Source organism: Aptenodytes forsteri, unplaced genomic scaffold (assembly GCF_000699145.1).
Source record: "Aptenodytes forsteri isolate BGI_AS27 unplaced genomic scaffold, ASM69914v1 Scaffold15, whole genome shotgun sequence".
In the NCBI taxonomy this organism is placed as follows: Eukaryota; Metazoa; Chordata; class Aves; order Sphenisciformes; family Spheniscidae; genus Aptenodytes; species Aptenodytes forsteri.
In genome coordinates, this window is record NW_008795129.1 from 20913524 (window position 1) to 20930525 (window position 17002).

General features: G+C 42.3%; 1 protein-coding gene across 1 annotated transcript in view; it reads left to right on the forward strand.

Moving 5' to 3' along the window:
• Positions 1-682: 682 nt before the first annotated feature.
• Positions 683-17002, forward strand: part of GRK5 (G protein-coupled receptor kinase 5) — a gene marked incomplete at its 5' end in the record, with an annotated part of 98347 nt that continues 82027 nt past the window's right edge. The window contains one exon of the mRNA XM_009277915.2: positions 683-773. Within this exon, the coding sequence (XP_009276190.1) occupies positions 683-773 (91 nt within the window). The remainder of the gene's footprint in view (positions 774-17002) is intronic.

Genomic DNA, 17002 nt, shown 5'->3' on the forward strand with positions numbered 1-17002 from the left:
GGACCTCATTCAGCCTGAGCTGGAGGAAGCCAGCTAGGTCATTCACCTTGAGGACAGTCCAGTTCAAAAAATCTCAGGGAAGAGTGAGAAGGGGAAAAAAGAACCAAAAAGAGATTTTCTCTTCATGAGGATATTGCATTAATTTTCTCCCATTGTTCTCCTCCTGTGGAACCAGCAGTGACCAGAGTGTGTAACATCAGTGATAATGCCATGTTGGCAGTATATGTAACGTGAGGGATGGCTGGCAAGAACTGAATCTTGGTCTTCAGTTTCCAGCACTTCTTTTGGGATGGAATCAGGGCTCATCCCAAAACCAGAAGGGGGAGATCCAGGTTGAAAAGATGTGAGCTGTAATTTTACAAGATTATTGGACGCGTGCAAAATGGCTGTCAGTTGGGTCAGAGATGATGTTGGAGATGCTCAGTTCAGCACTGTCATCTGAACTGGACCTGATGGGCCCATCTGAACTCCCAACCTTTACCAACCTGGTCTTCTGCCAGATGCTACCTCCTTGGTCTGTGTCAGCCCAGACAAGCTCAGACTTGATCTGTTCATCTACCCACAATGTCTCAGCTTTAATTATTAATGATATCCGTAAGAACTGTGACTGGGCTGGTAAACTCTGGATGGTGCTATGCCCTCAAAGCAATCTAATCTTGATATTTCTTTCTCTGCAGGGGGTGGAGGGAAACGCAAAGGCAAAAGCAAAAAGTGGAAGGAAATCTTGAAATTCCCTCACATTAGCCAGTGTGAAGATCTCCGAAGAACAATAGGTAAGAGCTTTTCCCATCTTTGGAAGAATTGCGTAAATAAAACGTGCTATCAAAACTGGTTCAGCAGAACGGCGTTAAAGGTACTCATCATTAAATGGAATCAGTTTAGAGATGGGCATACAATGCATATACCTCCCATGATGCTGCCATGCAAACTCAACATTTTCTGGTTCCTAACAAGGCACTGTGGATCAGGCAGGAGGGACTGGCCTAATGCACTTGCAAGGCAGGGCTTGGGGCTGGCAGCGGCCAGGCCCTTTCCTTCGCGTACACAGGCTCTAGGAGCCAAAGGGACTTTACAGTTGGACAATACCTGGCATATGGAACAGATGCTTTGACTTGGTACCTACCAGAGCCAACGTGGCTGTAAAAGGACATTCAGAAATGAATCCCCTCATCATGTCCTGCATTCCCTTGTAATAACTAGCTCTTTATCAGGGAGGAAATGAGACTTGATGAAAGCAGAGAGATTGCTGATGTAATTGAAGGTTAATATTAATTATACTCTGGTTATGATGTTTGAAGTGGCAGCCACTGCCCTCTGCCAGGCAGGTTTGCTCAGCAGTACCATCCTCTATTCAAACCACAACACTACTTTATGTAGTTTTTTATAGGACATGTAAAAATTTTTTTTAAATTACTTTGTTTTATTGATGTGGGTCAAAACTGCAGATTTGGAAGGGAGCCTGCAGTGGCCATTTCCATAACACAGCATTTCTCCTGCTCATACCTGCCAAAATTCAGCGTTCTTTTGACTGCTGCCTTGGCAAACAAGGCTAGCAGCTATCTCCTTGTGAATTCTCCACTGGAAAGCCCAGTATTACTGATCTCACCACAAGAGGTTAACTTCAGCAACTGAGGCTCCTTTTCTCTGCTATACTGACATAAAATCCAGCCACTGGCAGCAAATGAATGAAAGGCAAGAAACTGTAACAACTGAGATAACAGGCAGCATAATTTGTCTAACTTGGGTGAACTCCTGGGGTCTGAGTGACAGTGCCCTGGCACTATATACATTCAAAATTCACAGCGTGTTTTTGCAGAGAAAATATGTGGAATGTTTTGAAACTCTTTTCATGGTCTCCAGTAAACTTTGCTTCCCTCATCTACTGCTGTAGAGCTAAAAGGAGGTAAAGAAAGGAGGGGGAGGCAGGAGAGCAGAGCGTAGGTTTTCCCAGTTTATGGCCACTCGACAGACACACAAACCCTGGAAAAATTTCTGAAGGTACAGAACCTGCTGGAAGCAAATCCAACTTAATATATTGTAATTTGCATAGGGAATTCTCTCTGTTGTTCCATCAACCTTGGTTCCTACAGGGGAAAATGGCACCAGATAAAATGCTTGCTCTTTACGAAGGTGTAATATCCTAAAATGAGTGGTCTTAAAAAAATTAAGTCTGCCAGTGATTACTGTTTATGAAATGCTGTTTCTGGCATTTTTTTGGTGTCAGCTTTGTCCTAAATATGATTAGTTTTGCATTTTTTTTGTGAATGAATTGGTGAAGTAACAGGGCAAGAGCCCTTGTGCTCTTGGTGGATTTGGCTTCAGTGCAAAGATTACCTGTTGACTGGGAATTTTAGCAACTGACTTTTACACAATGCAAAATAAGGTCCAAATCCTTGTTCTGTGACTGATTTTTATTGAGTAGCCTTCCCGCTTAGCTGGATGTGATTACAGCAGGAATGAGGCACTGCTCAGCCTGAGTAAGGTCATCTGTCCTTGCTGGCTCTACCATTTTTCAGTTAATCTAGCTGAGGTTGAAACATCCCAGACAAACAGTCACTGTTTATAAACTTCTCCTTGCTCATACAGGGGATCCGACACATCTTGGATGAGCCAGACTCTATGGGTCTATAGCATTAAGTTGTTTGCACGTGTGGTTGATCTGAGGTGCTCAGGATGGATCCTTGCACGTGCAGATCCAATGCACTGGGCTCTGTGTGGCTCGTGGACATCCAGGGACAAGTACAGGTCATTGCAGTCTGGCCTTAAACTGCTTCTTTTATTGTCTCTGCTGAGAAAGAGCAACTCCCTTGACTTTAACCCATCTTCATTTGTTATTTTCTGCAAGTCCTCTAAAAGGATCTCAAGATTACAGGCGACAAGGTGTCTCCGCAAGTGATTTTGTGAGGGAATGTACTATGATTTGCAGGGGATCCAACTGCTCAGTGCGTCTGCCCATCAGTCCCTCCTCTAACAACTTCTTAGCCCACTGGTCAGTGCCAATCAAATTTGATAATGAAATAGAGACCCCAGAGAGGCTTTTTCCTCTGATCTCTATGGAAATAGGCAACCAGCAGAGAAGAACAACTTTATACAAGGAAAAGGCTACAGCCTCAATTCAACGTGTTTAGAGATCAAGACAAATACGGGTAGGTTCTGCTCATCATAGACCTCTTTGCTGTGTGTCAGCCTCCCAGCACTTTTGGTCAGACACAGTCTTGCCACTTTGGCACATGTTAAAAAATATCGCACTGAGTCTTAGAGGGTTGCATGAACTGGAGGACTAGGCTGTTGAGGTTTTGTTGTACTCCTCTTTTCTGGATGCTTCCCAAGAGCCTCCATGGAAAAGCTGGAGGCAGGGATGGGATGGACCTTTTGATTTAGAGCGGGCATGGACTGCTGTGAAGAAAGGCATGGCTTAGCTTAATGCAGCCGTTAAGCCATGGGTGGAAAATGCTGCTGTTGTAATTGTGGCAATACAGCCTACATATGCGTGTAGATGCCCACATCTTGGTGTAAAAACGTGTGTGCTTTTGCACCCCACTAAGGTGTACTGAAAAGAGTCTGTGTCTTAAAAAAAATAGTGTAGTGTGAAAAGAAATCTGTGAAAAACAGGAAGGCTGAAATAAACCAAGGGTCTGCGACCTGTGTTGACACAATTATGAGTCAGTTCATACCTTTTGGTTCCGTCTATGTTTACAGGAGACTCTGTGTTTGACTATCCATCATCTGGTGTCTTACTGAAAGACTTGCTTAGTAAAGCCCTTTTTTCCCCTCCTTCTTGTGCACAGAAACAAAAATCAAAACACCCGAGAGAAACACTTTTTTTTGATAAATAAACAAACACTGGAAACATCTTTATTAAAAGTGCCATTTAGCCAAGGAGCTATTTTTTTGGATTGCACTTAAAAGCAACTTCTTTTTCCCTTTCTTTTTTGTCCAAAGTACGCAACACCTTTTGCAGGGAAATTCAGTGGCCTTCATTGTGTGCTAATTAAATAGGCAAGTGGAACAGGGATGCTGTGCTCATACCTTTACTGGGCTCTGAGAGGGGCTTGTATATGTATACTTGTATACTATGAATGGCTAATGTATGTTTCTATTTGCAGCCCCCTTCCTGGCTGTATTTAATTGTATAAAACAGCTAGCCCTTTCCAGGTTAATATTGGCATTAGCGGCCCTTTCAATCGATGGAAACTGGTGTTTGATGCACTAGTGCCAATAACTCATGTGATGGATGCTGCTAGTAGATGGTGTTCTGCTATCTTTAAAATTCACAGATGATAGCTTAGCCAAAGAGAGATGTTTCAAGGGAAGGGAAAAAATAGCAAGGCGCAGCTTTAAAAATCCCTACATTTGACAAACACGGCATGAAGAGATGCCACAAGTTAGGGATACCCACTAGTTTAAAGGCCATCAGTAAACAAAAATGTAAGAAAAAGTTGTAATTTTAAAGGCCAGAGTGTCTTTTTGATGATAAAAGATTCTGGATGTCTGTAAATATTTCTGAATGACGCAAAAGGTTCTGTTGGTTAAAAGTGTGGAATTTTTATTTATTTTGCTCAGACCCATTCTGTGCTTTTTTCTTCCATAAAAAAACTGCTTGGGTGAAAGAGTTGATTATTCTGATCTTTGGCAAATTTTCTTTCGCAACTGTCCAAATGCTATATAATAAATCAAGATTTTTTTTCCCCATAGATTGAAGTTTGTGGGGAAACTGCCACAGAATGTGTCTGCTGTTTGTTGCATAGAGCGATTTGTTGCATTTGTTGCAGAAAACTTTAACTCCTTCAGTAAAGCAGTTGCTGGTTGTGCATTGTACTCAGGCAGAAGGAGAACTCTGATGATTTCTCATGTTAAATATTTATATTCAGTGAGATTTCACAGTCAGAAAGATCAGCCCCATAAATACTAATTTTGCCATACTTGGTTTAACAAGAGAAAAAAAATCCTCCCTGTGCCATTTAACCTCTTATGTGACAAATGCGTCCCATTTATCCAGGGTAAAAGTAGCTTGAGCTTCCAATTCTGGCAGGTTCTTTTCAGTGTTGTTAAAAATATACTTCTGTGTGAGAAACACTTTGTAGAGATGGTGAACAGAGTAAGTGGGACAAAATCGAAGCCACAGAGTTCACATGCTCACTTTTTACAAAAGCTGGCTCTTTTTTCCCCCCACTTTTTTTGTATTGTATTTTTTCAGACATGATCAAGACCTTCACCTATGTGATTTTTTTCAGTCACTTTGGAATTTATGTACCTGGAGGCATATTGATGGTGCAGGCTCTGCAATGGGATTCAGACCTACCTAAATGAGGTTCTTTGAGCCGCCAGCATGGGTGCTGATAGCAATCAAGAAACAGCAGTATGGACATCAGTGACAGAGAGATGCTTGAGTATTTATCCAGCTTCCTAGAAATGCTTTGCAGCCTGCACTGAGCTCCATCCTGCGGCAGAAAGACTGCTACTATACCCCAGTTATCTCATCTAAAGGTAGCTTGGGCACCTCTGCTCCGCTCCACGGTGCTGGGACAGCTTTCATGAATTCCCAACAGCAATTCTTGGGTTCCTTGGCTTCAGAGGTTTGCCAGCGCTGCAGAGATAAACACTTGGGTGAGGGGTCTTGGAAAAGAAGAGTGTGAGTTTCCAGGCTTACTCGTGAGGGAAGCTGCCTCTGAGAGATCAAGTGACAACATGGCATATTGATGTTCATCGCCGGATAATGTGTCTGTGTGGCACCCCACCCCGCTTCAGCTGAGGACGGCATCAGACCCAGGGGCTGTGTCTGCTCAGGGAATGGAGATGTAGGCAAAGAAATACAGTGCATGTGCAGATCCCAGAATCTGAGACTATGTGGTGGTGTCACTCATAAAGCTCAGGCACTGAAACTGGGAAAGAGGAGGCATCAAAAGCCCGGTTGATCAAAAACACAAAGAAGTAGCCAACTTTCTCTCCACCAAATTCTTCAGCTCTGATGTTTACAGTGATTAAAAAGCAAGGTTTAGAAATGTAACCCTGAAGCCAACAAACAGATCAAAGGAAAGAACTGCAACTTGCCTTCCACTGTAAATAACTGAGCACAACTGGTTATAACTTCTGTGATTGTCTTATAGTATCGGTCTGAATACTACACCTAAGGCTGGTCTTATGTTTTTGGCTAAAACCAGAGTTTTTGAGAAGTATTTTTTTCGTAGAAAGCATCAGCTTTCCTTGGAAAAAAACTTACATTTTTATTGAAAATAGCTTTTCAACAAGTAGTCAGGATTCCGTGGCACGAAATAACAGCAAGGGGAATTGTCTCCTATTTTCTTTCCAAATGTGTAGGCATACGGGTAGCTGTGTCGGGAAGGTGCTGGTGGTGTGTGTGTGCATACAGCCAGAGCTGAGTACCCAGCACGGAGCTCTACAACACCTCTGGGAGGCACTAGGTTTTCTGCAAACCTGGGGAACTGGAATCAGTGGAGTAGAAAATACTTTCTAGTTAAAAAAAAAAAAAAAGGCAACATACTGTATCATTGTTATACTGCTCATTGAAATATGTTTCCAGAGAAATTGATATCATGTAAGGCCCAAGCTGATAAACACATAGGCTCATTTTATCCACACAGGGAGTCCCTTTAAATTCAGTTGACAACAGATGGGTTTTTTTTCAGCAATCAGAATTGTGCTCTGTATGAAAATAAATTTTCCCACATCGGTGCCCTTAGATAACTGCAGCATAAGATATATTTCAGTCACTATCAGCAACAGCAAAGTGATACCTTGCTGTTGTTCTTGCATCACCCAAGTGTCAGGTCCTAACCTAGGTGTTTGTTAGCAGCCCAGGCTGCCTGTGCTTAGGGGCTGGAGTGGGTCTCCTACTGTAGGGGTTCTGCATTGCCCCTTGGGGTCACACTTATTGTGCCAGGACTCAAGGGCTGGTTGTGGTGCTGTGGTGTGGGTAGTCCCTTTGACGCTGGAGCGGTACCTAACAGAAAATCTCCCCAGATGAGTTGTCCTCCATGGCGGCTGTCTGTGGGGCAAGTACAGAAAGAGCACAGAGAGAGAGGAACCCGAGAAGGACTGAAAGCAAAATTGGAAGAACTGCCAAAAGCTGCAGATAGGATTTATTGCTCTGGAAAAAGTTATGCAGATTTTTTTGGGTAACATTAATGCAGAAAAAAACCTCAAACTGATTTATTTCTAGAGAGGAAACAAAGTCCTTCCCCTTGACAGTCCCCACTCTGTACACTTCCCTTCCCCCTCACTTTCTTTTTTTCTTTCCTCTACAGTAGACACAACTTTCCCCTCTCTTCCTTGAGCCTGTTGCTCCTTCGAAGTACAGCTTATGCAATCTTTCCAGCATAGACCTTGCCTTCAGCAGTACCCTGTAGTTTCTTGGATTTGACATGCTGTCCCATATCATGAATACATCTAAATTAAATTAGATACTCTGCAGGGGCAGGAACTGGCCGCATGATAGAAACTGTTCCAGCACATGAAATGATACAGCTGATGTCAAAACCATATTGTTTGTTTACAAACCCACAGTTGGTTCAGTTCCTTTCTTTAAAATCCTCCAGATTCAACTATAATTCTATCATAAACATAGGTTTCTAGTGCTCTAATGATGGACAAACAGAGCAATGTTTGGTGCCCTTGCAAGATTAGCTGTATCCAGTTTATAGTGATGGGTGGAATTGAGAAGGGTTGGGTTTTTTTCTTGCAATTTTTTTTTAATGCCATCACAGAAAGTATGTGAAAAACAAGCTGTTTTATGCATCTAGTGAGACTCAAGACTAACACTGGGAGAACAGGCTGCTTGCAGGCTGCTTGTACTTGACAGCTTCCAGGACGGGAAGGGGACGCAGGGGAAATGAGTTGAAATGATCTCAGCCCACATTCTATTTACAGAATTTATTTCACAAGACTTAATCCATTAAGTATTACCTTGGCAGTGGCAACCCAGAAAGAAACCAAGAAAGACGTTGCTATTCTCCATAAAGAACAGGCAGCAAATCCACATCTCCTTAGCAAACAGTGAGTCCACACCAGTGGTCACTCAATAGAAAGCCTCCTAAGGAAGAAATATTATCACTAAACCTGTGTATTTTTATTTTGTGGCAAAAGACTGTATTTGGTTCAATAAATTAGTCTTCGCAAATTAAGAAGAAAAAAAAATGCCACGACACACTTTGAATTATTTCCAGAAGTTATTACAGGGATGTGCAGAAAAGGAATTGGAAGAAAATATACCCTTTTAAAAGATCCATTTCATCTCTCACTGAAAATAGAACTAGATATTGTGAGCTGCAGGGTTTTTCATTATCTTATTAGGTAATATGAGTCATTAAGGCTAATTAATACTTATGCAGTGATTTGGAATTGTAAAATGCTATAGAAGTGCTCACGGGTCCTGTTAAATAGTAGTACTTGGTTGTTAAGGAAATTTATTTTAAAACCAATTTAGCATTTGCTGGATATGGGGAATGAGAGGTAGGGCTACATTTATGATAAAACGTTACTCCTCCCCGCTGAACTCACTTGTAACTTTGCTGCTGGTAGGGATGAGAAGTAGGTGGCAGGGCAAAGCAAGCCTCTGGTTTGGCTGACTGTTCAGCTCTGCTGGAGTCAGTGAGAAAGTTTCCCTGAAATTAAATTGTATAGGAGCCCTCTTATAATGAAAGGAGGGAACTGTGGGGAGGCAAAAGAGAGAGAAAAGATCTACCAGACCTACACAGGGATGCTGTGAAGTGCACTTGTGGGATGAGCAGCCTGAAATCCTTGCGTTTGGGGATGCATTCAGGCTTTTAGGGAGGGATGGGGTTAACCTAAGTTAATGCTTGTCGAGGAAAATAACTCATTTGGAGTAGTTGGTAGAGGAAGCATTATTTTGACTTGGCTTCTGCTCGTTGTTATAGAGGTGTCTAGGATTGTGGCTGGGCTTTGTTTTAGGCTTTGCTAGAAACGGTCATGCTAGAAGTATGGCACGCTGAAATGCTGCAGGTCAGTGTAGATGAACATAAGAGACTGAGCCCCTGGTTGAAACATTTTGTAACAAAAAAAATGGCTTTTTGAATGAAATGTGTGCAGTAGAAAAGTGGAGTTATTATTCTGGTTAAAACCTGAAACCCCACATTTTTGTCTTTTACTTCCTCCTTCCATGCCCTTCTTTGGTGAAAAGGATTCTTTACTTAAAACCAGAAAATAAGTGTTAGTCTTTATCTATATGAAAGTCCCCCAAAGTCCATAAAATATTTTGAGTGAAGTAAAATTCACATTTTTTAAACATATATATATGCAATTTTGAATATCTGCAAAATATAAAAGCAATCCTGAACTTCCTTTTTCAATTTACTTTCTATCTTTGTAGCACTTCTTTTACTGAAGCACTCTTTGCCACAAAGTGTACTTCTTCGGCACGAGGTGTACTTTTTCCTTCGTTGTGAAGGTCCTTGATCTGTGCACTTCAGTTCTGCTGGTTTAGTTATTTTTTCCTGACAGTGCAAATGGACAATAAAATGAATGTGAATACAATATTTCAGTTTTAAATATAATATAAGGCACTGAAAATTATTTTATGGGTTAACAGGTTGGTATTCATACTCCTTGTAAATCCATGTCTGAGGCGAGACCGCAGCTAAAGTGCCTTAGTGCAAATCTGGCCCATTATTATCCTAGTGCCCTTGATTTCTGGCTTTTGAGGAAAGGAGGGTTGAGAGCTTTTAGGGTAATCCCACACATAACTTTTAATTCTGGTTTTGAGACGTAGTGTGGGGGAATTCACGTGGGGAATGTTAAAAGCCTGATTTTTGGAGGTTTGGCTGAATCCCTGAAGTCATTGAGAGATTCCATTTATTTTTCAGATAATCACTATATGCTGCTTTGAAAACACTTTGGATGTGATAGTTGGAAATATTTCTTTGTGCTCTGTAGATCAGAAATTGGGACACGGCCATGAATTCTGCTAAATATTGATATTAAAATAGAACCCCCACTTGGCAGGGTTGAAGCAGTAGTTATGAGACCATTTCTGAATAGAGTTCCTGGTTATGGCAGTACTTTTATTTACTTCTTAATCGCATTTTTACCATGCTAAACCAATGCCAGGGAATTCTAAGACAAGTAAAATAAAAATACTCTCTACCCTGAACTGTTGTCTCTTAGCTGAAGTAATGGAAAGGATGAGTCAAAGTCCCATGTAGGGAAGGGAAACAAAATTATACAGCAAGATGGTATAATGCAAACTGTGGAAAAACTCCCGAGTTTTGGGAGGAAGGTAGATTGGTATTTGATTTTGTTGAAGACCTCCCTGTTGTCTTGGAATTGGTAAAGTTCAGTGTAAAAATGGCTCAACAAAAAGTCTGAACTCTTTTAATCCTTAAAAAATGCTATAGACCAAGACATTTAAGTCACAATTAAATTTAGTACATTAAGAAAAATGTGAAGGTTTCTACCTTTCCAGAAGAATAATTGATTAATTCCAAAAGATGGGAAGTCTCTATGGTATTAAATGACCTATAAAAATATAATCTGTGCAAAGTTACAAACTTCTTTGTACTTGCCAGATTCACCATCCTCCTGCCCTGCACCAGCATTATATTTGCACAGTGGCACCTTGAGGGTCTCTTCACGTCACATTGGTTTTCTGAGCTCTCACTTGGACAAGTTAGGACAAGGCAGTGTTGACAGATTGGTGAAGGCCGTTCTCATGAGCAACAGGACCTGGCTCAACTACATATAAGTATTTGCAATGTTGAAACAGCCCTCTATAAGTAAGTGCTTTCAGGCTTTCATAACTCCTGGTTCAAAATATTTCTGGCATTTGTAAACATGGCTTATTGGGAAAAATGGTTTTGAGCACAGGAAGAATTTGGTGTAAGTCACTTCAGAAATATTCTGATCAGTCCAAACAAACAATATTCAGCACCTGAGTATCACGTTCATGGCATTTGACCTTTCAGCATAGGTATAGTTTGTCTCATGAGCAGTGACTTCAACACACTGAGCCTCAAGTGAGGTCTAAGAAGTAAGTAAGGACACCCTGCAAAGGTACAACATTGACTCTAAAACACAAAAGAGAGAAATGTATGGTGGGGAACTTACTGAATAGCATGGAATATTTGATTTAATGTAGCAGAGTATGACATATTCATGCTGATCAGCTCTCCAACAGCCAAAGCCAACCGGCAACCATGCCACTTCAAGCAAGATCCTTTTCAGATCTCCTTGGCTGAACCTGCTAAGCCTGAGCATGAGTAACTAGGTGGGATATCTTTGGGAAAGACCTCCGTGCTGGTGACAGGTTGGGCCCCACGTGGGATGGAGCTAACCTGTCCCTGGGGTGGGAACGGGCCAGCACTGTTGGCTCCTGAAGGCCTCTGCGTGCCCCAGGTCTGTGCCCAAGGAGGATGGAGAATGGAAGACAGAAGAGCAGGTGGGCTGGGGATGATGACTCTGTAGGTGAATAAGGGTACATCCCCTTTGCATAGTCAGTGGGAGTATTCCTGAGGCTTGTACTGCTTGGGAGAGGAGAAAAAAGCCAGAGTGAAAAGAGCAGCTATTAAGCAGCCCATGTGTTGGGAGTGGACCTCATGACTGTCCTTAACTCCACTGAGGCTTTCTTCCTCCAAGGTAGAGACTCTTCTGAGACTGCTTTCATCCCTGCCCAGGAGACTGTGGGTGTCCATGGGCCGCCATAACCTCATTATCTTCTATGGAAAAAAAAACCCAAACCTTCTAAAAATATTGTCTATGCCAGTATTGTCTATGCCAGTGTGACTATGTGGGCCGCCAAACCTCATTATCTTCTATGGAAAAAAAAACCCAAACCTTCTAAAAATATTGTCTATGCCAGTATTGTCTATGCCAGTGTGACTATGAATCAGTGGTCAGAGCTGGGAGGGAGAATTACAGCCTTTTCTCCCTGTTCTTTGCCATGCACAACCCCTAGTCCTATGACTAGGGCTAATGTCTTTTTTAGAATTTACTTCAAAGTCTCCTTGGGGGCCAGAGCCTTTCTTATGAGTTAAAAATCAACTTGTTTAGGTAAGATCGTAAGGAGTGGAAGGCGACAATGCAAAGTTTCAAACTCTGCAGAGGAGCTGCCAATGCAAAGGTCACACAAGGTTGTGGTTACTCCCACTGCATGCTGCAATGGGCTTCATGCATTAGTACAGACTGGGACTACAACAGGGCCAGCACAGAGAGAGGGAAGACATGGATCCACCCTGTAGCCCTGTGGTTTTCGCAAGTTTTCTGGCACTGGCCTCTGTTCCAAATCCTAAAGGAGCTCTGATGGAGACCTGCCATCCTGGTTCAAAAAAAAGGAAAGGGTTTTATTCTCAATAGCACCGTTGAACTACATGGAAAGTAACCATCACCTGCAATCAATTACTAGTAAGCACCTATAGACTGCTTGAAATCTATAAAGAGCACCATAAATGCTCACTGTAACTCATAGCGTAGGTCACATAATCTTTTATTTTCTCTTTTCTCATATGATACGAGACCAGTTGAAAACTTGTCCTTCTCCATCCCCAAGGAGAGAATATAGTTTTTTTTCCTAAACCCTAGTGATACTGGCCTTCTGTCTCACTAGGTGCTGGGGAGTCATGATGCTAAATCATGTCTCCCAAAAAGCCTTTATCCTTTGTGTAAATTAGCTGATAGCTTCCTTCTACTGATGCAAGTCAAAAGCAATGTTTTAGCTGGCAGAATTATGTGGAATTCTGCCTCATCTGTTTTTTTTCCTCCCATCAGCAAACTAGTATTTCCCAAACAAGTCCCCAGATCTGGCAGTTTTCCAGGGTTTCCCTTTTTGGTAGGCAGCAATAAGGAAGGGAATCTCATCTTGCTGCCAACTCAACCCACTTACAACATGCATTGGGGAGGGATCAGAAACCCTTTCCTTTGACTGCCTCAGAGCGGAGAAGGTACTGGGAGTTCAGCACTGGGAGTTCAGCCGGAGGCTCTGCCTGTGAGATATGGATCATCAAGACTTGAATTAGAGAGCAAATACACCCCTTTGCTTTTCTTCCTTCCTTTTTTCCCTTCATTTAAGTGAATGTAAGTCCTGGTGACAGGTAATGCACAGATAGCCCTTGAAAGGGAAATGTTGTGTTTATCTCCCAGGCAGGTGCAGTCTTATTTCCCTTGCTATGCTCTGGTCCCTTCCAGGGTGGAGGTACAACAGCAAGAGAGAGAATATTTCAGTGCCCATGATTGCTCGCTCTTGGCTGGCTCTGCCAGCCTGGATGCCAGTTGTGGTGGTGGTTTTTGCATAGCTGTGGGTTTGATACCCGTTTAGCTTGCCAACTGCCAGCATAAGCTGTGTAACTTGCAACTCCACAGATGCCATGCCAGCATCTGTTTCTCATCCTACAGCATTTTAAATAATGCACATTTCCAGCTGTCTTCCCCTTCCTTCCCAATTTCAAAGCACAGTTTGTTGGTTTCACGTATTGCTCTGAGATGCGTTTCCAGGCTGCACAGTCCATATGCAAGGCAAAGCTGGTCAGGGGGCTGCAAGATTTGACACGAACTGTCCATGCCCTCATCGTCCAGCATGGTCATGTGTCAAAGCAGAAGAAATCCTCAGCTGTGAGGAGTCCTACAGCTTGTGGAATGTGTTAATTAAACAATTAACCTGGAAGAGGTAAAATGGTGGAGGACCTCTGCAGATAACTTGGCAGCTCCCTAATACAGTATTCACAGCTTCAAGTCTCTCAGGAAAAAAACTGAACAGCCTTTATAGAGGGTTTTTTAAAGCCCTACTTTCCAGTAGGAATGTAATTGAAGAACGCTGTGAAGGCCATGGAAGCATGCTGCTCACAAGCAGAGGAAAGATTAAATTCCAGTGCTTTGTTTGGGGTAAATTGCTGACCTTTGTCTTCAGCATTAAAGTCATCTGAAGAAAACCATTTCTAGCATACAGCAAGATGAGTTGCTTTTGCTGGATTTTTTCCTGCGTGCAGTGTAATAGTTTAGTATGAATATAGCAGGAAACAAGGAAAATTGAAAGCATAATTCATTTTGAATGGCATGATGTAAGAGGTGATTTCTTTTAAGGAGCTAGAAGGCGAAGGGATCAGCGTTAAATATTTTAAGCGGCTCTTGGAACAATCACTTAATGGAATTTTTTCTCCCCCCCCCCCTTTTACGACTGTAAGATCTATGTTTCCTGCTAGTTCTCTTTTTTTTATTTATAGACTTTAAAAACGTAATCAGAACAATTTTACTTATCAGGTTATAAAAATCCTCTATCTTCTGTCCCACAAAGTCAGTAAGTGTTTGTTTCTTCAGCTCAGTAACAGTTCCCCATTCTGCTTTCTGGGCAGATTCACTCAGTATCAGTACAATTTCTACCCACTGAGTCAATGTCTCAAGGCACAACCTCTTCCTGCCATGCTACTACTAAGCATTTCCTATAGTAGCCTTATAATTTCCCAAATTTCTCCTCCCCCTTCGGAGCCTGGGAAAGCAGATGGACCCTACAGGATGACCTGGAGGTCACAAAATCCAGGCTGTTAGGGCTGAAGTGGGGAAGTGCATTCCAGAGGAGACAACCCTTCCACCAGGAGTGTTTGCAGCTTGGGCTGCTCTCCAGCCCACACCGCTGAGCTGATACTGAGCCCTTCAAGTGATTGCAAGTGACATGGCCTGGGGCACAGAGACAGCAGATGTCTGTTATTTAGGTTGTTATGGCATGGTGTTTTCCACTTGAGCTGGAACTCAACTACTAGCTAATGACAGTCACAGGGACCGTGTGCAACACACGTCTCGAACAGGGCACCCGGGAAGAAAAATCCATTGAAAAGCATCGTGCTGCTCTCAGTGATTTGAAAGGGGAGACAGCGTGCGGGAAGCCAGCAGAGGCATGAATCACCATAGAGAGGTCCATATTCAAATGTCAAACCCACAGTTTTCTCATCAGTCATAAGAAGAAAACCACTTGGCAAATCCAACCCAGCCCTGAACCTGAGTGACAAAACAGCCCATTCAATTTGGCCTCTCATAAATGCTGGCTTTTTCATTATGTATAAGTAAATCAGTTTTATTTCTCACCCCAGGCTTATAAGCTCCAGTTATGTCCCTGAATCATACTGGATTGGCCTGTCACTCATCTGCCCTAGAGCATATCTAGTGCTGTCCAGATGTGATGCACCTTCTGTCCCATCAAAGCTCTAAATGTGAAAGAGAGCTAGGAATGAGACGGACCTCCCATGGAAGTCCCTGGGGTCAGAGAATCGGTGCTTGGCATTGCTCTGCAGCTTCTGTTGCCAAAGAAGGGGAAGGCCATGTGGTCAATGTGCTGTAATAAATATAGCTGACCTGTCTGAAAGGACTGGTGTGGACAAATAGTTACCTGTGGCCTAGAGGAGGTTATCAGTCAACACAAGGAATGTGGCCTCTGGGTCATATTCAGACCTAGAATCAAACAGATCGGGGTTAAAGAGTCTGAGAATGACAGAGCTATGGCCGTGGTACCAGATCATGCTCTAATTCAAGGCAATGGAAAGTGCATACAAAAACTGTAATCTCTCAGGCAGCATAAGGCTGAGATGAGGAGTAAAAAATTAATGCCACCATGGAAACACATCAAAAGGCAAAACCAAATCAAGAACAAAACCAGCACCACAACAGGCACTCTGGTTTTGTACTGGTGGAAGCTCTCGTGATCTCTTGATTGGGTAAACAGAAGCCATTTGTCCATAGCCCTTCCCAAGCGGTCCATGAATTACAGGTGTAATTGCAGGTGGTTTAATGCAGTGTGCGTGGGAACAGCCAGAAAAGAGTGGCAGCATAGGCTCATTAAGAAGTAGCAGGAACAACTAATGTTTCTGAAGGGTTTCACCCAAACTGAAGATGAACATGCCTGGTAGGCATTTACTGTCTCAAAGTGTACGTGTACTGTCATTTCATGGTGTTGATCTATTCTACTTAAATAGAGTGCTACAAAGTAGATCTTACTTCGACCTCCTGGTCTCTAATTTGCAGCAAGTGTAACTTATGCCCTATTAATTTTAGAGAAAGGATATTTTAAGGCTTCGTTTCAGGCTTTTCTTGTTATTAATGACCTATTGTAGCTCTTTGAAACTGCTACTCTTACCCAGAACTCAGCTGCTGACTACTCATAGGCACTGAGAATCGTGGGATCCAAAAATGAAGTCAGTGCCTGCGATGTAGCTGGACTGATATAGAGCTGTGCAGCTATGATGTGATACTGGACACAAGAAATAAAAAGTGGTCTGTCTTAACTGTGGGAAGTAACAAACTCAGAGTTTGTTAATCAGTGATTTCTTACCTTCCCTTGATTTGAGGAACCCAGCTATATTCCAACTGAAATGTGAATACCTACATGGGAAATTTAAAGCTTAGTAAGCAAGGGTCAGGGCCTTGCTTACTGAGCTTTTAGAAGTCTTTGGGCCCCTCTGACTACAGGCTGAAAGACATGGTCTATTTCAGGTAATTTCAGTTATTTAATCAGAAAATTATGTGAAAGCTGGAGTGAAGAATACAGGAAAATCTGATAAGAAATGGAGATAGATCACAAGTTAAAATGCCACACAAGAATGCTGAATTGTGAAAAAAGAGAAGCAAATCATTTAAATTAGATGAATTGTCTGATCTGGAGAACTACACAGTATCATTGTTCCCAATGAAATCAATGAACTTTGTATGAATTCTTGGAGTATCTTGGAATATGTGTAAAACTTTTCACAATGATGGATGCAGAGGGCAATTATCTGCATACAGAAATGTGGGTATTATAAGGGTAGGACCAAGCGACAGAATAGATGAAATCAGACTCTGTCAACACAGGCACCTAAGGCAAAGTGAATGCTGTCTTGGGTCTGTTCAGTGGAAATATCATTTGTGAGAGACGCAAGCAGATTATTCCATATTAGAGCCAGGTCTTGCCACCCTTACTGACCTAATCAGTCTTGATTGATGAGAGTAACCAACACCAGTTTTCTTAATTGTGCTGGAAATTTTATGTCTTTCTCCTGTCATATCTTTGCTGACT